This window comes from Hemitrygon akajei, chromosome 14 (assembly GCF_048418815.1).
Source record: "Hemitrygon akajei chromosome 14, sHemAka1.3, whole genome shotgun sequence".
Lineage (NCBI taxonomy): Eukaryota > Metazoa > Chordata > Chondrichthyes > Myliobatiformes > Dasyatidae > Hemitrygon > Hemitrygon akajei.
Window position 1 is genome coordinate 48,617,372 of NC_133137.1, and position 21,733 is coordinate 48,639,104.

Genomic DNA, 21,733 nt, shown 5'->3' on the forward strand with positions numbered 1-21,733 from the left:
AGTTGCAGTTTATCAAAGGACCTGTAGTAGGCACTAATTGTGTACATACATTTGAAAATTGTCCTGTTTTAAAGGGATTCATTGGAAAGTGTCAGATATTTGCAGTATAGCAGTATTTTTAAGAGTAAAATAAAATGTGTATAACTTGCATTATAGTATCTTACAAAGTAAGGTTTTTCTTTTGAAGGTGAAGTGACATACAATGGATCATAAAAATTACACATCTCCATACTTGATGGAGGAGAAGAGCAGTTGCTTTAGACCAAGGGAGGTGAATCAATGGAAATTAGAATCACTTTATTGCCAGCATGAATTCATTGTGCTTTGGTGTCAAGCATAAAACACAGGAGTATTCATAATACAACATAATAGCAACCAACAATTTTCAGGACAGTAGTGCAAGCAGCCATGAGCGATCAACAATTAGCAGAACAGTCATGTGGAAATGTCAATAATCAAACTTGAATGTGAACATATGAACAGACTCAATTATCAACTGAACAAGAAGAGCAGGAAAAGCTATTTTACAGATGCTGTGAAGGGATAGTTAAGATATTACACCTGAGTGAGTTTTGGTGATCAGATGAACATCTACAGGAGACAAGTTTTGGAGATTACGTGTAGACCTGGTGGTGATAGACTTGTGGCAATTTTGTGGATAGGTGACTGGTATGGTGGGTGGAGTCGTCTTCTCTCTGGCAATGAATGGGTCTTTTATTGTCAGTAGCTGACAGCCAAAGATCTTTACTGAGTGGATCACTCACTGCAATCTGGACTTTGAGAGGGAGGATACAGCAGGAAAACGGTGATAGAAGTGGTCACAACACTCTCAGTGAGGGCGGAGTATAAATTCATCAGGATATGCCCCGAGATGTTACGTTTCTAAAGCTGGCATAGGGAAAGCAATCTCTGCTGGGCTTTCCTGGTGATCAGTGTAATGAGCTTGACCCACTTCAATGTATCGATAATAATAGTTCATTGGAATTTGAATGACTCGACCACAGACACAGCCTGATTTTCCAGGAGGGGACAGGTTGGGGCTTTTGGCGGATGTCAGTCCTAGTGTACATTGTCTTAGCAGCATTAAGCTCCAAGCTGTTACAAGCACACCATGCTGCAAGACTGCCTACCCTTCTCTGATAGGTCACATCATTATTAGAGATGTGACCAACCACAGTTATGTCATCTGATTGTAATGGATTTGTCCGTGGAGATGGTCATTTGTATAATGTGAGAACAGGAGGGGTGAATGAGCATAGCCCTGGAGATCCTGTGCTTATAGACACTGGATCAGACAAGTAGGAGTTCAGCCTTGTGTACTGCTTTCCTGTCAGGAAATTCATAATCCATTGGCATACTGTAGTGTACGGCTAGCATTGCCACAGTTGGCTGGGGAGAGAAAGTTGTTGGGTATATTTAAAGCAGAAATTTTTGATTAGTAAGGATGTTAAAGATTATGTGGAGAAGGCAGGACAATGGGGTTGAGAAGGGTAATAAATCGGCCATGATGGAATGGTGCAACAGATTCGATGGACCACGTGGCCTAATTCTGCTCCTATGCATTGTGGTCTGGATGGTCTTTATTCACTTTGTCAAAGTTTGCAAGTAGCAGCAATTAGTGAATATCCAGAAGCATTGGGTGAAGAAAATGAGTGAAACCAGTTTGAAAGTGCCTGTCACTTGTACATCCATTAATTGCACATTGACATATCTTTAAAATAATCCTCTTGGTATGCTGAAAGGAGAAAGTGTTCTTTATTTTAAAGCTCAGCCTGCCCCTGAGTGCATGTCCAGTTAACTGCAGGAGATGAAACAAGTCTGCAGACAGGCTCCTCACCAGCCGTGGTATCGGTTTCCCATAGTTTTTTTTTACTGTGCTGAGGTATGCTAATGTGGTTGGGATTATTGGTATGGCCATTCTGGAAGTATTCCTACAGATATGTGCAGTAATGCCTCCGGAACTTCTTGATGGTCTTTCTCATCCTGTAAAACAAAGTTACTTGAAGGTGCTTACAGTATCATGCAGCAGGATGATAAATAATGACCTGCTAAAGGGCACTGCTTTTTTTTTGTTTAAGGTATTCCCTGTAATAGAATAAAATGTATTCCATTACAGAGACTCCCCTGGTATATTTACATGTATATCTTTAAGGTCTTAACCGGTTACACACAACTGCTCAAGTGATAGCTGCTATTGATTTCCTTGTAAATAAAGGTACCACTACTTGTTCATTACTTTAAGTATTTTCTATGCAATCAACCCATAAAGCCTAAGAAAATATTTTAAGTTGTTAACATCAATTCATTTACTACATTTTCAAAACTGGGAAATATGTTGTCATTTCAGATATTAACTATAAAGAAAATCTCTTTTGTCATTTTTAAATTAAGTTCAGCCAGCTTCATGGTAATATTCTTTAAATGGATGGATTGCCAAGTTTCTGTTGACGCAAAATTTATTTCATCCACTTGGGATCCTCTTACTTAATTAACTGGGAGTAGATCAAGTGAGGTTGAAGTTGCCAATTAAATAATTAACTCATATCCTTTGAAACAGGTTACATGCCTTACTTGCGACAACAAATCCAACACAATTGAATCCTTCTGGGACCTTTCTCTAGAATTTCCTGAAAGATACCACTGCAATGGAAAAGAAGATGCTTCCCAATATCCTTGCCTGTTGACAGAAATGTTAGCAAAATTCACAGAGACTGAGGCCTTGGAAGGGAAAATTTATGCCTGTGACCAATGCAACAGTAAGTAAAGAATTGCAGTGTGATTGTACATTGATTTAATTATTAAAGAGCAATGATGTTTTTTTTAATTTGCACCTCATTTGTATATAAAATTGTTAATACACTCAGATCCTGCTTAATGCTAAGTATGTGTTCCTCAGAGGTGGAGCGCTATGTAAATTAGCGCTAAATGAGGTCATTGTAATACGTACATGGCCATGTGTGCCTCAAACCCAAGATATATGATGTATTACTTTATGTATACACAGTAACTCGTGGAGTAACAAACATGCATGTAGGCCTAACCTGTACATAAGTGGAGTAGCAAAATATCGCAGCAGCAGAAGGAAGTGGGTGGTGGTTACATCTTAAAGGAGGGTGCAGGCTGTGGGTCTTCCTCTAACTTGGCTTCTTCTTCAAGTAAACATCGAGATTTGGCTGCCTTTTCTTAAGTTTCCTCTCGTGAAGCAGTTATCAGTAGCAGGAAATCATGTCGAGAACACTTCTCTTTGCCTTATTGCTTCACTCCCAGTCAGGGTCATTATTGATGAAAATTGCTAATTTCAAAGAGGCAGCAACATCAACCTGACACTCACCAGCTTCCAAGCGCCATATCAGTTGCAGTTTCACATCCATGCTGATGCTTTTTCTAGACATCTTAAATGTACAACCCTCACTGGAAATTGCAGGCCATTTTCCTGAAAAAAAAAATTGGTGAGGGAGCAAGAATGTTTACACACAAGGGAGAGGCAGAGCGTGAACTAATGTGATTGGCTGTGAATGGCTCAGAGTATATATAAAGCACTCTCATTGATTGATTGAATGTTTACTGTAATGGCAGTCACTCTTAAGTGTTAAGTTTTAAGTGTTGTTTGGAATGAATTTCTGTCATTTTTAAAAATTCCAGTAAAGAATTGAATAACCATGTTGCAACAAATCAGCGATATGCGAGGTAGCGTTACGCTGGGTTTCTGTAGTATGTGCCAAGAGCATTTTTTTAAGCTTTGAACTTTAATTTATATACTGATTTCTCTTGTATTCCTCTTGCCCACCTGACTTAGTTGTAAAGCTCTCAAAATCTTAGATTCTGTTAAAGTAAAAGGTATTTTTCATTCTGATTGACAGTCTAATTGAAGGAAGTTACTGGTCAATAGTACGGTTGTCAACCCAAAGTTGCTTGCAATGTGAACCAAAAATGCATATCAAAGGATGTTTCACAGAAACTGGGTAAAAGGACCAAATGGTCCATGTCTGTGCTACTCCTGCCTAATTCTTTCAAAATAATCCTATTTCTTATTCCCTTGTTTATTTATCCAAACTTAGTATTAAATTCATTCATACTCAGGTTTCACATTATACTGCATTCTCTGTTTCTTTATATTGATTCCTTGAAGGTCACCTTCCATTCTCAGTTTTTGCACTTCCATGCACTTCTCCATTGAAACATGAACTAATTTTAAAGATCTCTTCAGGATAGCTCTCCGCCTTCTTTCTCCAACAGAAAAGTGACCCAAGTTGTTTATATTGTTTTGTGTATGTATTTAATAAAACTGTATTTGGAGGATCTGGGTGTAAAGACCAGCATTTATTGTCCATTCAGCCCTTCATGTTTACTCCAACATTAGGTCATGGCTGATTCTTTTTTTCCCTCTCAACTCCATTGTCCTTTCGTCTTCCTGTAACATTCTGACACTTTTACCAATCAAGAAATTATCAGCCTCTGCTTTAAATATTGCAATGACGCAGTCTCCCCAGTCATCTATGGCAATGAATTCCACAGATTCACCATCCTCTGGATAAAGAAATTACTCCTCATCTGTTCTAAAGGGTTGTCTTCTATTTTTAGCCTTTGCCCTGTGGTCCTAGACTCTACCACTATAGGAAACATTCTCTCCATGTCCACTCTATCTAGGCCTTGATTTGGTAGGTTTCAATGATATTTCTTTCTCTTCTCCCCCCCCCCCCCTCCATTTCTGCTGAACTACAGGGCCGGGACCATCAAACTCCTCCTACATTGATCCCAGAAATCAAAGGGGTTATTCTCATGAACCTCCTGGGCGCTGTCCAATTCCAGCACATCCTTTCTTAGATATGGAGCCTAAAACTGTTCACATTACTCCAAGTTGGTCAGACCAGTGCTTATAAAGTCTCAGCATTACATTCTTGCCTTTATATTCTCATCCTTTGCAATCAAATGCTAATTTGCTTTCCTTACTACTGACTAAATCTGTAAATTAACATTTAGGAAATCGTGCACTAGGACTCCCAAGTCCCTTTGCACTTCAGATTTCTGAATTTGCTCCCAGCTTTGAATATAGTCTATGCCTTTATTCCCTCTACCAAAGTGCATGACCGTATACATTCTTCAACTGTATTTCATCTGCCTCTTTTTTTGCCCATTCTCCTTATCTGCCCAAGACTCTGTTCTTCATCAACACTGCTTACACCTTTCAGCTATCATTGTCTGCAAATTTGTTCCAATTCCACCATCCAGATCATTACTATATAAGGTGAAAGCTCTGACCCCTGCAGAACACCACAAGTCCCCAGCAGCCAACCAGAATAAGCCCTTTAATCCCACTCGTTGCTTTCTGCCAATCAGCCAACCAGAATCAGTCCTTTATTCCCACTCATTGCTTTTCTGCCAATCAGCCAACCTTCTATCCATCTAGTATCTTTCTTGTAATAGCATTGGCTCTTATCTTGTTTAACTGCCTTGTGCAGCATCTTGTCAAAGGCCTTGTGAAAATCCAAGTAACCAACATCCACTAATTCTCTTTTGTTAATTTTGCCCATTCTTTCCTCAAAGAACTCCAACAGATTTGTCAGACAAGGTTTCCCCTTTAAGGAAACTATGCTGACTTTAGTCTATTTAATTGTGTGCTTTGAAGTACCCCAAAGCCTCATCCTTCAGGATACATTTTCTTGCAAGCATATTCAGTAAATCCAAGAACTAGAATGGAATCGATGAAGGAACACACCCAACAAGGTGGACAGACAACTAATGTGCAAAAGACAACAAACTGCAAATACAAAAAGGAGGAAAAAAAGTAAGAAATCAGTATCACGAACATGTGATGAAGAATCCTTGAATGTGAGTGTTGTGGGAACGGTTCAGTGTTGGAGCAAGTGGGGGACTGGCCCGTATCTGCTACTTTTTGTAGAACACCCTCCACCTTCGAAACCCCAATGAAGACTGAATTATGGACCTCTGATTTCCTCCTGAAATCAATGATCAGCTCCTTGGTTTTGCTGACATTGAGTAAGAGCTTGTTGTTACAGTACCACTCAGCCAGATTTTCAATCTCCCTCCTTTATGCTGATTCGTTGGCCAAATCAAAGGTGCTGATGACAGTCAGCGAGTCATTTAAGCAAACTTAAATATAGCCGAACAGTCACCAATATAAAGTGAGTAGAGCAGGGGGCTAAAATACGCAGCCTTGTTTGTTGCCAATGCAAACTTTCAGGGGTTTGCAAGTGAGGATATTGAGGATCCAATTGCACAAGGAAGTATTGAGGCCAAGGTCCTTCCTTTAACTGTCATTCCGCTCTTTAAGAAGGGGGGGGGGGGGCTTTCTTCCCTTAATGAGAGGAGTGACATTTGTGATTTTCCAGCCCTGATGATCGTAGCATGTTGCTTTCTTGATCTTTCTAACAAATATCTTTCTCAGCGCAGATCGATAGTGTTCCAGCAGTTAACCCAATGATTGTAAAAGAACAATATTTTAGAAATGTTTCAGTCAGGTATTAGGGCAAAGCACAGAACAGACACTGCCCTTCCGAAATTTTGTGGTCTTGGGACTATTTTTCTAAGAGATGCAATGTATCTTGGTGTTGCTCAGGGAAGATGCCTTGGTCGCCTTCTCTTCTCTATATACGTACTCCCTTTAGCAGACATCATCAGACAGCCTAAACTTGATTTCCACAGGTATGCAGATGACACAGAATTCTTTATCTCAATTGAAGCTGTCAATGATTACACCCTATCTTCTCTGCATTCTGGTATGGCTGTAATAAGCAAATGGGTGAACAATAATTTCTTAAAATTTTAACAAATTTCACGAATCATGCCAATGATAATAAACCTGATTCTGATTCTAAACATAAATGAAGATAAAACTGAAATGCTTTTAGTTGGTTGTAAATCCAAAAGAGAAAAACTTCTTTATAAACTTGGGGAAGTTGCTGCCCCCTGTAAAATCAGAAGTAACAAGCCTTGGTGCAGTTGATTCAGACTTAAATTTTAAGTCCCATAAAGTGACCAAAGCATCATTTCTACACTTAAGAAATATGCCAAAGGTAAGTCCCTTTCTATCATGCAATGATACTGAAAAACTAGTTCATGCCCTTTTATTGATTGGACTGGATTACTGGAGAGTAAGTGGAACAAGTGCTACACCTGCCCTTACACTTCCTCCCTCACCACCATTCAGGGCCCCAGACAGTCCTTCCAGGTGAGGCAACACTTCACCACACATTTTGATTCCGTGTCCCATTCCCATTCTGATATGTCTATCCATGGCCTCCTCTACTGTCAAGATGAATCCACACTCAGGTTGGAGGAACAACACCTTATATACCAGCTGGGTAGCCTCCAGCCTGATGGCATGAACATTGACTTCTCTAACTTCTGTTGATGCCCCTCCTCCCCTTCTTACACCATCCCTGACATATGTAGTTGTTTGTTTTTTTCTCCCTCTCTCTCTCTGCCCATCACCCTGCCTGTTCTCCATCTCCCTTTGGTGCTCCCCCCCCCCCCCCCCAGCCCTTTCTTTCTCCCGGGGCCTCCCATCCCAAGATCCTTTCCCTTCTCCAGCTCTGTATCACTTTCGCCAATCACCTTTCCAGCTCTTAGCTTCATCCCACCCCCTCCGGTCTTCTCCTATCATTTCGCATTTCCCCCTCCCCCCACTACTTTCAAATCTCTTAGTATCTCTCCTTTCAGTTATTCCTGACGAAGGGTCTCGGCCCGAAACTTCGACAGTGCTTCTTCCTATAGATGCTGCCAGGCCTGCTGTGTTCCACCAGCGTTTTGTGTTGTTGTTTGAATTTCCAGCATCTGCAGATTTCCTCGTGTTTACTGGAGAGTGCTTTTTACTGGCAATCTATTGACAGACTCAATACATTCAGAATGCTACTGTTAGACTTATAACTAAAATCAGGATAAGGAAGCATGTCACTCCCGTCCTAACTACTCTGCTTTAGCTTCTTGTATCTTTTAGAATTGATCTTAAAGTTCTTCTACTTTATTTGTGAAGCTCTGGTCTGGGACCAAGTACATCACAGAAGCTGAAGCTTCCGGGTCTTTTTTTGGTCTCTTAAATTTAAACAATCTTTCTCAAAAGATAATTGGCAGATCAGTTTTTTCAACTATGCTCTTAAACTGTGGAACACAATACCTGAAAGTATAAGGGGTGCCAACTCAGTTGGCACTTAAACGCCAGGTGGAAACCTATTTATTTAACTTTGTTTTTTATTTTCATGTTAGCATTTTATCCCATTGTAAAGCACTTTGAACTACATCATTTGTGTGAAAAATTCTCTATAAATAAGATATTATTAAGTTAGGATGGTACAAACCCCATTTCCAGAAAAGTTGGGATATTTTCCAAAATGCAATAAAAACAAAAATCTGTGATATGTTAATTCGCGTGAACCTTTATTTAACTGACAAAAGTACAAAGAAAAGATTTTCAATAGTTTTACTGACCAACTTAATTGTATTTTGTAAATATACACAAATTTAGAATTTGATGGCTACAACACACTCAACAAAAGTTGGGACAGAGGCATATTTACCATTGTGTTACATCACCTTTCCTTTTAATAACACTTTTTAATCGTTTTGGAACTGAGGATACTAATTGTAGTAGATTTGCAATTGGAAATTTTGTCCATTCTTGCTTGATACAAGACTTCAGCTGCTCAACAGTCTGTGGTCTCCGTTGTCTGATTCTCCTCTTCATGATGCACCATACATTTTCAATAGGAGATAGATCTGGACTGGCAGTAGGCCAGTCAAGCACACGCACTCTGTGTCTACAAAGCCACGCTGTTGTAGCCCGTGCAGAATGTGGTCTGGCATTGTCCTGCTGAAATAAGCATGGACGTCCCGGGAAGAGACGTCGCCTTGATGGCAACATACGTCTCTCTAAAATCCTAATATACGCCTCTGTGTCAGTGGTACCTTCACATACCTGCAACTCACCCATGCCGTGAGCACTGATGCACCCCCATACCCTCACAGATGCTGGCTTTGGCACCTTTCGCTGATAACGATCAGGATGGTTGTTTTCATCTTTGGCACGGAGAACTCGATGCCCATTTTTTCCGAAAACTAGCTGAAATGTGGACTCATCTGACAGCGCACGGTTCCACAGTCTTTCGGTCCATCTGAGATGAGCTCGGGCCCAGAGAACTCGCCAGCGTTTCTGCATAGAGTTGATGTATGGCTTCCTCCTTGCGTAATACAGTTTCAAGTTGCATTTCTGGATGCAGCGACAGACTGTGTTAAGTGACAGTGGTTTTCCAAAGTACTCCCGAGCCCAGGTGGCTATAATTGTCACAGTAGCATGACGGTTTCTTAGGCAGTGCCGCCTGAGGGCTGGATGATCACGTGCATTCAACAGTGGTTTCTGACCTTGCACTTTACGCACTGAGATGTCTCTGAATTCTCTGCAATCTTGCGTTGGGAAATGTTCCTTTTGAACTAACAATTCTCTCACAAATTTTGGCACAAAGGGGTGAGCCACGACCCATCCTTGCTTGCAAAGACTGAGCCTTTGATGCACGCTGCTTTTATACCCAGTCATGATACCTCACCTGCTACCAATTAACCTGTTTAATGTGGAGTCTTCCAAACCGGTGTTACTTGAATATTCTGTGCACCTTTCAATCTTATTTTAACTCTGTCCCAACTTTTGTTGAGTGTGCTGCAGCCATCAAATTCTAAATTTGTGTATATTTACAAAATACAATTAAGTTGGTCAGTAAAACTATTGAAAATCTTTTCTTTGTACTTTTGTCAGTTAAATAAGGGTTCACATGAATTAACATATCACAGAGTTTTGTTTTTATTGCATTTTGGAAAATATCCCAACTTTTCTGGAAATGGGGTTTGTATGTGAGTGGGAAGGAACTTGCAGTTATTAGTATAAAACAAACCCTTTGACCCACCAACCATAATCCTGCAGGAACTCAATATGGCAGGCGGAATCTGTTGAGAGAAATGGACAGTTGACATATTTCAGGTCGAGATCCTTCATTTAGACCCAGACTTGTATCTCCTTTAGCCCACCATGTTTGCATTGGTTATCAAGTGTCTATCTTTAATAATTCCATTGTCCACTTTTTATGTCTTGGTCTTTCAATATCTAAATGCTGCTTTACTGCTGTGAGATCATTTGCCATCACTCTGTCATTGTGTTCCACATTTCAAGGGAGAAAATATTCTTTTCCAGATCTCCTATAAATCTTCTACCCCTTGCTGTAAACCTATTATTATTCAGATTATAGCCATCTCTGTTAAGGTGAAAAAGTTATTGCTATTTATCCTATTTATGTCCATGCTAATTGTATTACTTAGTCAAGTACCTCTTTTGCTTTCTCTGCGTTAAGGAAAAGAATCCACTCTACCTTCATCCTGGTAAATCTTTTCTGCACCTTCTCCTGAGCAATAGTATTATTTAGAAGTGCAGTGACCTGAGCTGAGCTCAGTAGATCAGCTGTGATCCAAATGTTTTGTAACCTCTCAGTTTTCCTTTAAGTTATTTGCTCTGACTAATGAAGGCAAGTATCTTGTCCTACTATCCTTGGACTTGTATGCCAAGATCTCTGTTTGTACTTCCAAGTTCTCTCTCTCCATACTTCCTATGGTCCTGTTAGTCATTGTTTATTTAGCCCTTCTAGACCTCCTAAAATTCATATTTTTCAGATTTAAGTTGTATCTGTGTCCATTTTATCAACTGATGTTGATATAACAAAAGACCACCCTCTCTATCATACACCATCAATCTCATGTCTTGCCCTGCCCTGGATCCCATGAGCTGTTTTATCTTTTAGACCTGTCTCCCACATAGAAACTCACAAAGGCCTTGCTAAAGTCCATACTCAAGTGACACAATTTGTCACTTCCTGAAAATATAATCATTGTCAAACAAAATCTCTTAACATGACTTTGTGATACTTGATACATTTCTGCCTCCCAGAGTACACATTAATCCTATCCCTCAAATTTTTGAGATACAGTAAGAGGTTTTTAAGAAGCTGTTAGATAGGTACATGAATATCATGAGAATAAAGGGTTGTGGACTACATGGATGGATTAGTTTATTTAATTCAGCAGAATATCGTGGATTGGAGAGATTGTTCCTGTACTGTTCTGTTTTTCAATAATTTCCCAACCACTGATGCTGGAAATGACTGGCTTGTGATTCCTTGGTTTATCCTTACTGTCCTTATTACTATATATTCTGACCTCCAGAGTATAGGGATTTATCTGCCTTTTTAAGCCATCACAACCCTTCTGGTCCCTTCTCCAAATTTTCCAACTACAACATTATTCTCCATAATGAATACACATGAAGTATTTCAGATGACACCTAGGTCCTGCTAATCTGGTTTGCCAGTGCTATTTTGTGCTCCTTCATTGCCCTATTAATTAGCTATATATTCAATCAGAAAAAATAATTTAATTTGGGATCCTGCTTAGCACAAACGTTGTGGACCTACTATTCTGTATTCCATTGCTCATTTATAGGGCTCTAAGGACCAAAGAATGAAGCTCAAGAAACAGTAAGCTTTTCACACCAAGATGATTCTAGTTAATCACAGGGAACTTGAAATGCAAAACTACTATTACCCTGTTAAAATGCAAAACATTGAAGAGTACAGCACAGGAACAGGCCATGTGGCCCACTATGTTGTGCCAAACCGGCTAAAAGTAAATCAAACACCCGAACACTAATCCTTCTTACCTATACCATATCCATATCCCATCATCTTCCTTACATCCAAGCATCTCTTAAAAGCCTCTGAAGTATTTGCCTGTACTGCCATACCAGGCATCCACAACTCTGAGTTTAAAAAATACTTACCCAGCACATCCCCCTTGAGCCTTCCCCCTCTCACCTTCAATGCATGCACTCTTAGTATTAGACATTTCAACCCTGGGAAGCAGATACTGTCTGTCCATTCTGCATCTCATAATCTTCTAAACCTTTATCAAATCTCCCCTCAGTCTCCAGTGCTCCAGAGTAAACAACCCAAGTTTGTCCAGCCTATCGTGATGGCATTTGCTTTCTAAACCAGGCAGCATCCTGGTAAACCCCTTCTGTGCCCCCTCTAAAGCCTCGACATCCTTCCTATAGTGGGGCGACCAGACCTTTATGCAGTGCTCCAGATGTGGCCTAACCAGAGTTTTATAAAGTTACAGCATAACCTCCTTGACTTTCGCAGTCAATGGCTTGCCTAATAAAAGCAAGCATTCCATAAGCCGCTTTAACCACTTTAATCGACATGTGTAGCCACTTTCAAGGAGCTATGAATTTGGATCCCAAGATCTCTGCTTAGCAACACTATTAAGAACCTTGCCATTAATAGTGTACTGACTCCTTGCACTTGCCGTACCAGTGTGCAACACCTCACATTTTTCTGGATTAAACTTCATCTGCCATTTCTCATCCCATATCTGCAACTGATCTATACTTTGCCAGTCTTCTACACTATCCAAAGCTCCACCAATCTTGGTATCATCCACAAATTTACTAATCCACCCATTGACGTTTTCCTCCAGCTCATCTACATAGATCACAAACAGCAGAGGTCTTGGCACAGATCCCTGTGGAAGTCCACTATTTTCAGATCTCCAGCTTGAATAAGTCCCTTCAACCATTATCCTCTGTCTTCTATGCACAAGCCAGTTCTGAATCCAAAACGCCAAATCACTGTGGACCCCATGGATCTTAATCTTCTGGATGAGCCTCCCATGAGTGACTTTGTCAGACAATTTACTGAAATCCATGTAGACAACATCCACTGCCCGACCCTCATCAATCTCTCTTGTTACCTTGTCAAAAAAACTCAGTCAGGTTGGTAAGGCACGAACCGCCACTCTTAACACTATGCTGTCTCTCCCTAATTAGACCACAGGTTTCCAAATGCTCAAGTATCCTATCCTTAAGAATTTTATCCAGAAATTTCCCTACAACTGACACAAGACTCACTGGTCTATAGTTCCCAGGATTTCCCTTTGTTCTCTTCTTAAACAGAAGTACAAAATTAGCCAGTCTTCTGGGACCTTGCTTGTGCCTAGAGAGGACACAAAGAACATAGAATAGTACAGCACAGTACAGGCCCTTCAGCCCACAATGTTGTGCCAGCCCTTAAACCCTGCCTCCCATATATCCCCCCACCTTAAATTCCTCCATATACCTGTCTTAAATGTGACTTGTATATCTGCCTCCACCACTGACTCAGGCAGTGCATCCCACGCACCAACCACTCTTTGAGTGAAAAACCCTCCTCTAATATCCCCCTTGAACTTCTCTCCCCTTACCTTAAAGCCATGTCCTCTTGTATTGAGCAGTGGTGCCCTGGGGAAGGGGCGCTGGCTGTCCACCCTATCTATTCCTCTTAATATCTTGTACACCTCTATCATGTCTCCTCTCATCCTCCTTCTCTTCAAAGAGTAAAGCCCTAGCTCCCTTAATCTCTGATCATAATCCATACTCTCTAAACCAGGCAGCATCCTGGTAAATCTCCTCTGTACCCTTTCCAATGCTTCCACATCCTTCCTATAGTGAGGCGACCAGAACTGAACACAGTACTCCAAGTGCGGCCTAACCAGAGTTTTATAGAGCTGCATCATTACCTCGCAACTCTTAAACTCTATCCCTCGTCTTATGAAGGCTAACACCCCATAAGCTTTCTTAACTACCCTATCTCCCTGTGAGGCAACTTTCAGGGATCTGTGGACATGTACCCCCCAGATCCCTCTGCTCCTCCACGCTACCAAGTATCCTGCCATTTACTTTGTATTGTGCCTTGGAGTTTGTCCTTCCAAAGTGTACCACCTCACATTTCTCTGGGTTGAACTCCATCTGCCACTTCTCAGCCCACTTCTGCATCCTATCAATATCCCTCTGCAATCTTCAACAATCCTCTACACTATCCACAACACCACCAACCTTTGTGTCATCTGCAAACTTGCCAACCCACCATTCTACTCTTCACATCCAGGTCGTTAATAAAAATCACAAAAGTAGAGGTCCCAGAACCAGTCCTTGTGGGACACCACTTGTCACAACCCTCCAATCCAAATATACTCCCTCCATCATGATCCTCTGTTTTCTGCAGGCAAGCCAATTCTGAATCCACTTGGCCAAACTTCCCTGGATCCCATGCCTTCTGACTTTCTGAATAAGCCTACCACGTGGAACCTTGTCAAATGCCTTACTAAAATCCATGTAGATCACAGCCACTGCACTACCCTCATCTATATGCCTGGTCACCTCCTCAAGGAACTCTTAACAGGCTTGTTAGACACGATCTGCCCTTCACAAAGCCATACTGACTTTCCAACAGCTTTCCCACCACAGACGTAAGGCTCACTGGTCTATAATTACCCAGACTATCCCTACTACCTTTTTGAACAAGAGGACAACATTTGCCTCCCTCCAATCCTCTGGTACCATTCCCGTGGACAACAAAGACATAAAGATACTGGTTAAGGGCCCAGCGATCTCGTCTCTTGCCTCCTTCAATAGCCTGGGGTAAATCCCATCAGGCCCTGGGGACATCCAACTTAATATTCATTAGGATGCCTAACACTTACTCTTGCTTGACCTCTAAATGCCTTAATGTATTTATACACTCCGCACTGATTTTCTGGTTCTCTATATCCTTTTCCTTGGTAAATAGTGAAACAAAGTGCTCATTAAATACCTCACTTACATTCTGTACATCCAAGCAAATGTCCATTCCCCCCCCCTCCCACCCTCTCCCTAGGTATCCTCTTGCTCTTGATGTATATATAGAATGTCCTGGGTTTCACCTTAATCCTACTTGCCAAGGGCTATTCCTGGCCCCTTCTGGCTTTCCTAATTGCCTTCTTTAGTTCTTTTCTGGCTTATTTGTACTCCTTGTGCTTCGTTTAACCCTGACTTTATATACAGCTTTATATACTTCTCCTTTTTTCTTGTCTAAATTCATCACCTTGCTGGACATCCAAGGTTCTTGTTATATTTTCTATCCCGTGCTTCCTTCTAACAGGAATGTACCTTTTCTGTACTCTGTGCAGTTGATCTTTAAACACCCTCCACATGTCTGATGTAGAGTTGCCAGAGAAAAGGTGTTCTGAATTAACATTTCTTAGTTCCTGCCTAATGCCCTCGTAATTTTTCCTACTCCAATTTAAAACTCTCCCACAAGGACCATACCGATCCTTATCTATAGCTTTCCTGAAAGTTAAGGAGTTGCGCTCTCTGTTCCCTAACTGTTCACCGACCGAAGGGTTAGTAATCTGCCCCCCACCCCAGAACTCAACTGTTGGTCCGGTACGACCCCATCTCTCATTAAGTTACATATTGATTTAAGAAACCTTGGATACACAAAACAAATTTAGCCCCATCTAAACCCCCTTAAAATAAGGAGGGTCCTTGTTTATATTAGGAAGTTGAAATCCCCCATGACAACAACCTTATTATCTTTACACATTTCCTTCAGCTGTTCCTCAATGTCCCCATGGCTATTGGGGGGGTGTCTGTAGTACAATCCCTTTAGTGTGATTGCACCCTTCCTATTCCTGAGGCCCACCCAAATGGTCTGTGTCTGACCCCTCCATTATGTCTCCTCTGAGTGCAGCTGTGATATTGTCCCTGATTTGTAGTGGAACTCCACCTCTTCCTCACTTTTCTCTCCTCTTCTATCTTGTCTAAAGCTTCAAAAACCTGGTACATTAATCACCCATTCCTGCTCCTCTACCAAGTTTCAGTAACGTCTACAGCATTGTAGTTCCGTGTACTGATCCATGCTCTAGGTTCATCACCTTACCCATAATACTCCTAACATTATAATATACACACTTCAAGCTATCTGACCCATTATACCTGTTATTTTGATTTTTCCTTTCAATACTTTCCCTGACATCCATCTTCTGGTCTGATTCTTCCCTTACTGACCTGGGGCTCTGTTTCCCAGTCCCTCGCAAAACTAGTTTAAACTCTTCTGAGTTGCATCAGGAAATTGGTTCTCCTCCAGTTCGTGTGCAGACTTCCCTTGTACTGGTCACCCGTTCCCCTGAAAAGGTTCCAATGATCCAAGAACTTGAAACCCTGTCCCCTGAGCTAGCCCGTGGCACAAATTGAATTGACTTTATTTCTTACATCCTTCACATACACGAGGAGCAAAATCTTACGTTACGTCTCTGTCTAAATGTGTGATGTGCAATCATAGTGATTTATAATAATTAGAACAGTCATTCAAATCAGCGTGAGTTAATCAGTCCGATGGCCTGGTGGAAGAAGCTGTCCCAGAGCCTGTTGGTCCTGGAGATTACATCCTTCTCATCAGCCTCTTTCCTAACTCTACTCACTGTGTTGGACCTCTTCCCCTTTACTGCCTATGTCATTGATGGCAATGTGCACCACGACCTTTGGCTCTTTTCCCCCTCCTTGAGAATATCCTGCAGCTGCTCCGATACATGATGGGCCCTAGCACCCAGGAGGCAACACACCATCCTGGTGTCGCTTCTGCTGCCACAGAATTTCCTTTCTGTACCCCTAACTATCGAGTTCCCTATAACTACTAGATTGCCTGACTTTACCTTTCCCTGTTGGCCGCAGTGCCACCATGATGATGGGTCATTTCCCCAGCAGTATCCAAAGGAGTATACTTGTTGCTGGGGAGAATGGCCACAGGGGAACTCTGCAATGACAGCTTAATCCCCTTACCTCTTCTGGTGTCACCCATCTACTGTCCAAGGGCTGTGCTGTGGGTGTGACCACCTCTTCAAATGTCTCGTCTTTCTCTTCAGCCCAGTGATCCTGAGTACCTCCAATTCCTTGACCCAAGTCAGTCAGGCAGTGAAGTTGGGTGCACGTCCCACAGATATAGTCATGAGGGAAACCGTCAGTTATCCTGAATTCCCACATCTGACAGGAGGAGCATTCCATCCTGATTACTCTATACCAAGCAAGTGAAAGGATTGCCTCTCCTTCTCCTGTTCATGCCGAAGCTTGTTAAGCCAAAGCCTTCACACTCTTATCACCGGCACGCTCTGCCAATGACCACTTCACTTGAGCCTACCCTCTTTTATTTGCAGCTGCGGTTAGGCCCAAAAAGACAGGCCTTACCTAATCAGCTCTTCTTATCCCCCTCCTCTCTGTCTCCTCTCCCCCTCCACGCAAACTTCCGTAGGGCCCTGACACCGACATGCACTCCTCTCGCCCAAGCCATCGAAAAAATTATTTTTGTTTTTCTGTGATTTTACTTGCATGTCTGTCCTCTGCCTCTTGTTGCCTGTTAGTAAGCCTGTAGTATGCCCCAGGAAAAGTGATTGCTTCCTTTGGGCTCATTTGAAGAACCTGTTATATTTCTCCCACATTCCTTACTGCTGTAATGGAGTCATTGATTATTCCAATTTTTACATTAAATTACAGTCTTTTAAGTTACACCATGCCCCATTTATCTTTCTCCCACTGTTGTGTCTAAAAATTCTAACCCCTGAAATACTGAGTTTGCAGTCCTGCTCATCTTTCACTCAAGTCTCTGTGGCAACAAGATCATATTCCAGTCTGGGATTCGATGCTGTCAGTTCATTTGACTTGCTTGTCAGAGTCCTTGTCTTAATGTAGACACAATTCAGTCTCGCATTCATTCCATATGTCTTTTGAATCTATATCTGTTCTTCCCATTTGACTTATTTGGGACCCACTGTACTCCTACTCTGTCCTCCTGCCAAATTTCCTGACTTGCTGGTATGCCTGTGCAGCAGCTGTTCTCCTGGAATGGTGGAGATTTGCAGGTTGAGAGATGATTCCTGAGTAACTGCATTGCAATTTATAAATAGTACTATGTGCAGTAGTGGTGGAGGGTATAAATATTCAGGGTGTGTGATGGCTTACCAACCAAGAGTACTGCTTTCTCCTGATGTATGCACGCAGCCAGTTCCTCTATTTACCTTAAGGTTGCTCTGATAATTAGACTTGACAGACTACCTTGCTGACATCTTCCTGAATTGTGGCTTCACCGCTACCATAGTCAACAGAAGCATTGCCCACATCTCATCTATTTTCTACACTTCAGATTCAGATTTAGTTTATTGTCATTTATAAACCACAAATACAATGCAATTAAAAAATGAGACAACGTTCTCCGGAATGATATCACGAAAAAACACAAAACAGACCACACAAGAAAAACCACATAACGTTTGGTAATCCCCAATCCAGAGTCCAGAGAGGCTGTTGTGTATCGATATTGCGCTACCGTCTTAGCACGTTCCCCGCAAAGGAACTACAAACCCATCAGACAAAACTAAAGCTACAAGACCTACACAAAACCACAGAGTTACATATAGTTATAGTTAACATATAGTTTCAACAGTGCAGACAATACCATAATTGATAAAAGGCTAACTGACAAAGACCACATAATTATAACACATAGTTTCAACAGTGCAAAACAATACCGTAATCTGATAAAGAGCCGTCCATGGCACGGTTTAAAAGAAAGTCTCAAAGTCCCGACAGCCTTCTGGAAATAGAAAGTGGCGAACCTCTCCCCTTGGGCTTATGAACTACATTTGCACATTTTCTGTTAAGCAGGATTTTGCTTTCAGAAATCTTTATTTCAGCAACTGAGATCTCATATTTGATCATGAACTATTTATGGAAATTGTTTGGTGCAATTAAATTTTGAAGTACTTGTCCCTGAAATATTCAGTATTTTGTTTTATTAAAACCAATCTTAGTCTCACAAACCCTGGGAGGCTAGAGTTTCAGCAATAACTAAAAAAGCAGTGGTTAATGGCAACTGAACAAAAGGAATTTTCTTCAGTAATTTTTTTCAATGATTCCTACATGGCCTATTCTTGTCTGTTTTTGAAAGTGATCTTTTGCTATAGTTTGCTTATAGTCTCTAGGGAGCAAAACAGTAATTTTCAGTGTGAGTGTTTGGGCTTCAATACTTTTCATTGTTTGGCCCGTCCATCATTCCAGTAAACCATTCAAAACATAACTACTCAAACAGTTATCAGTTTTTGGGATATTGACACTGTCAGGTCCATAATTATCACCCACCCTTGATTGCCTAGGTTCAAAAAAGGCCTAGAATAAGAAAATAACATAAGTAGGCTTTGTGGTTCTGCAATTTACTCTGATGTTCAGTACCATGAGGGTCCCAATATCTTTATCTGATCCCCATGTTCTCTGTTTCTCTTTTGTCCCGAAATATGTACTTAGTTTTGAATAGGTTTTGACTGAGTGCTGTTCTGTACATTCTAAATGCACACAACAGTGTAATTCTGCCCCTTTCAGTCCTAAAAGATGCCCCTTATTTTGATACTGGTCCCTAGTTCTAGACTCCAGATAGCGGAAATAGCCTTTTAAATCTTGTGCTTCAGTGGTATCACCTCTCTCTAACTCCTGGGTTAAAAATTGATAGAAAAGTAAGCTGTACTTAAGATAAAGAAGTCACAGGTTCCGACGGAAACCATCCCAGCTTGCTCAGAGAGATGAGAAATTGTATGGGTATTACTGTAATCTTTCATTTGCAGGTGTCATTCGCACAAATTACACAGATCAGTTTGCCCTCAATAGTGGTGAAAGTACTAGAAAAACGTGATCTAGGATTGTATTGGTAATTGCATGGACAAGTGTAGATTGGTGAGAGAAAGGAATTATTTTATCAAAGTCAAATTGTCTAAGTAACAAAGAGGGTATTGAAATTGTGTGCTTGGACTGGTTGGTAATGGGTTCTATTAATGTTGAAGGTGTGGAATAAAACAGGTCATGATAATATGAATAGAAATTGCTGAAACGAAGTAAAATACAGCAAAAAAAACCTACATATAATTGAAATAGAAACTTATGGAAATATTCAGCAGATTGGGTGGCATCTTTGGAGAAATTCTGAACCAGGAAAGGTTGGGGTTAAAAATAGATATTTTCGGGGAAGAGATAGGATGGAGAGAACAGAAATACTGTGAAAGGCTGAGAATCACAGGAGACTGACATGCATGATGTTAGAAGTGAATGGGAGGGTGGTGAAAGCTTGTGAATTGCGTGAGTAGGAGGCAACAAATGAGAACGGAAATACAAAACTATGCTGGACCTGAGGTCAAGAACAGAGGAATTGCTGGAAATCTGAAATATGAGAATGCCAGAAAATCTTAGTGGATCAGGTCAAGCAGAGAGTGGATAGGTTCTGTTAATTTTCCCTGGAGTAGAGAAGCCCGTGAGGTGATCTGATGGAGGTATAATAGATTGAGCAGGATCGGTAGGGCAATTAGTCAGAATCTCTTTCCCTTGATGGGGATGTCTAAAATGAGGCAAGGGTATATATAGGCTTGGAGGACATCTGAGGAGACTTTTTTTCACAAAGCGGTTATAGTCTGGAATGCATTACCTGAGGAGATGGAGGCAAGTATTTTCACAACATTTAAGAGGCATTTAGACAAGCCAATCACCAAGTCTAAGAAGCAATAGACCAAATGTGGATAAATGGGATTGTTATAGCTTAAAGGTCAGCATGGACGTAATGTGTCAGTGTCTGTGCTGCATGACTTTGACTCTAAATGAAATTTTGGTCTCAAATTCTGGCCATCTAGAACCAAGTACTTAAATAGACCAAAACTGGGCATGTAAAATTTCACAGGCATTCCCTGCACCAGTAGCAGCCCAAGGCTAGTATAACTGGTCATTTTAAATCTGTGGCAGGTGCTCTTTATTGTTTGGTTTGGGTTGGAGTGGGGATTTTAGTACTCTTCAGTGCATCTAAACTTTGATCAAACCTCCTGCAATTTTATGGTTAAGTATAGCCATTGATCCAGTGACACCTCCAGTACCCCAGGTGTCATGGGCGTTTTGAGCTTAGTAATGATAACAAAATGAAATTGTTATAAAAACCCACCTATCTCACTAATGTTCTTCTGACTCACCTTTTCTGGCTTGTGTGACTCCAAGCCTGTATCTGTGGTTCACTTCCACTCTTGTCTTCCACCTTAGTTCAGGGCAATTAGCAAAAGGGAGATAGTGACTGGCATTATCAGTGGCATCCATATCCTGTAGTTTCTCTATTCCTAATCTTTCAGGTGCTGGTTGCCTGTTTTATTTTCTTTAAGTCACCAAAAGGAAAACAATGAAATAGTAATTTGTAGAATAGAAAGCAACCAAGAATTTGTTCAGTTTAGATTCTGAAATTTTGGTTGAGGCCAAGATTTGAGACAAATTTCATTTAGGATCTGAGTCATGTAGCGCAGAACAGGCCCTTTAGCCTGCCTTGTCCATTCTGTCCACTGGGCTAATCTATAATGGTCTCACTGACACAACTTTTCGACCCATGCCTCATTTTAGACATCCCCATCAAGGGAAACAGATTCTCACTCATAGTCCTGGTTGCTGCATGGACCAGACCATCATGCCGCAGTGTCACATTTTACAGCTACCCAGGGGAGGATTATAAGGTATTTTGTTTTGGCAGTTTTTACTATAGACCAGCTTGTATTGGCTTCACATGTGAACTCCTTTATTCATTTGGTGTGGACTAGACTGTGCTGCCAAACTCACGTGGAGCAGAATTCCAGTAAGATGGCAGTGCGCCCAGTCGCACCGGCCTGAGGGTCCAGACAAAGAATACTTGTACATCCCTTACAAATTTTACAATTGCAAAACACTGAATGTTAAGAGCATCAAGTATTGCAGCTCTACCACATCAGCGAGCTGGGCTTGTTATGTACTATGTTGCCTGCTACTGCCACCCAAGAAGGGAGGCATCAGAGA

The 21,733-nt window shown here is 41.2% G+C and overlaps 1 protein-coding gene across 1 annotated transcript in view; it reads left to right on the top strand.

Moving 5' to 3' along the window:
- Positions 1 to 21,733, top strand: part of usp44 (ubiquitin specific peptidase 44) — a 63,163-nt gene that overhangs the window by 30,981 nt on the left and 10,449 nt on the right. Inside the window, exon 3 of the mRNA XM_073065982.1 lies at positions 2,558 to 2,756. Coding sequence (XP_072922083.1) covers positions 2,558 to 2,756 — 199 coding nt within the window. The remainder of the gene's footprint in view (positions 1 to 2,557; positions 2,757 to 21,733) is intronic.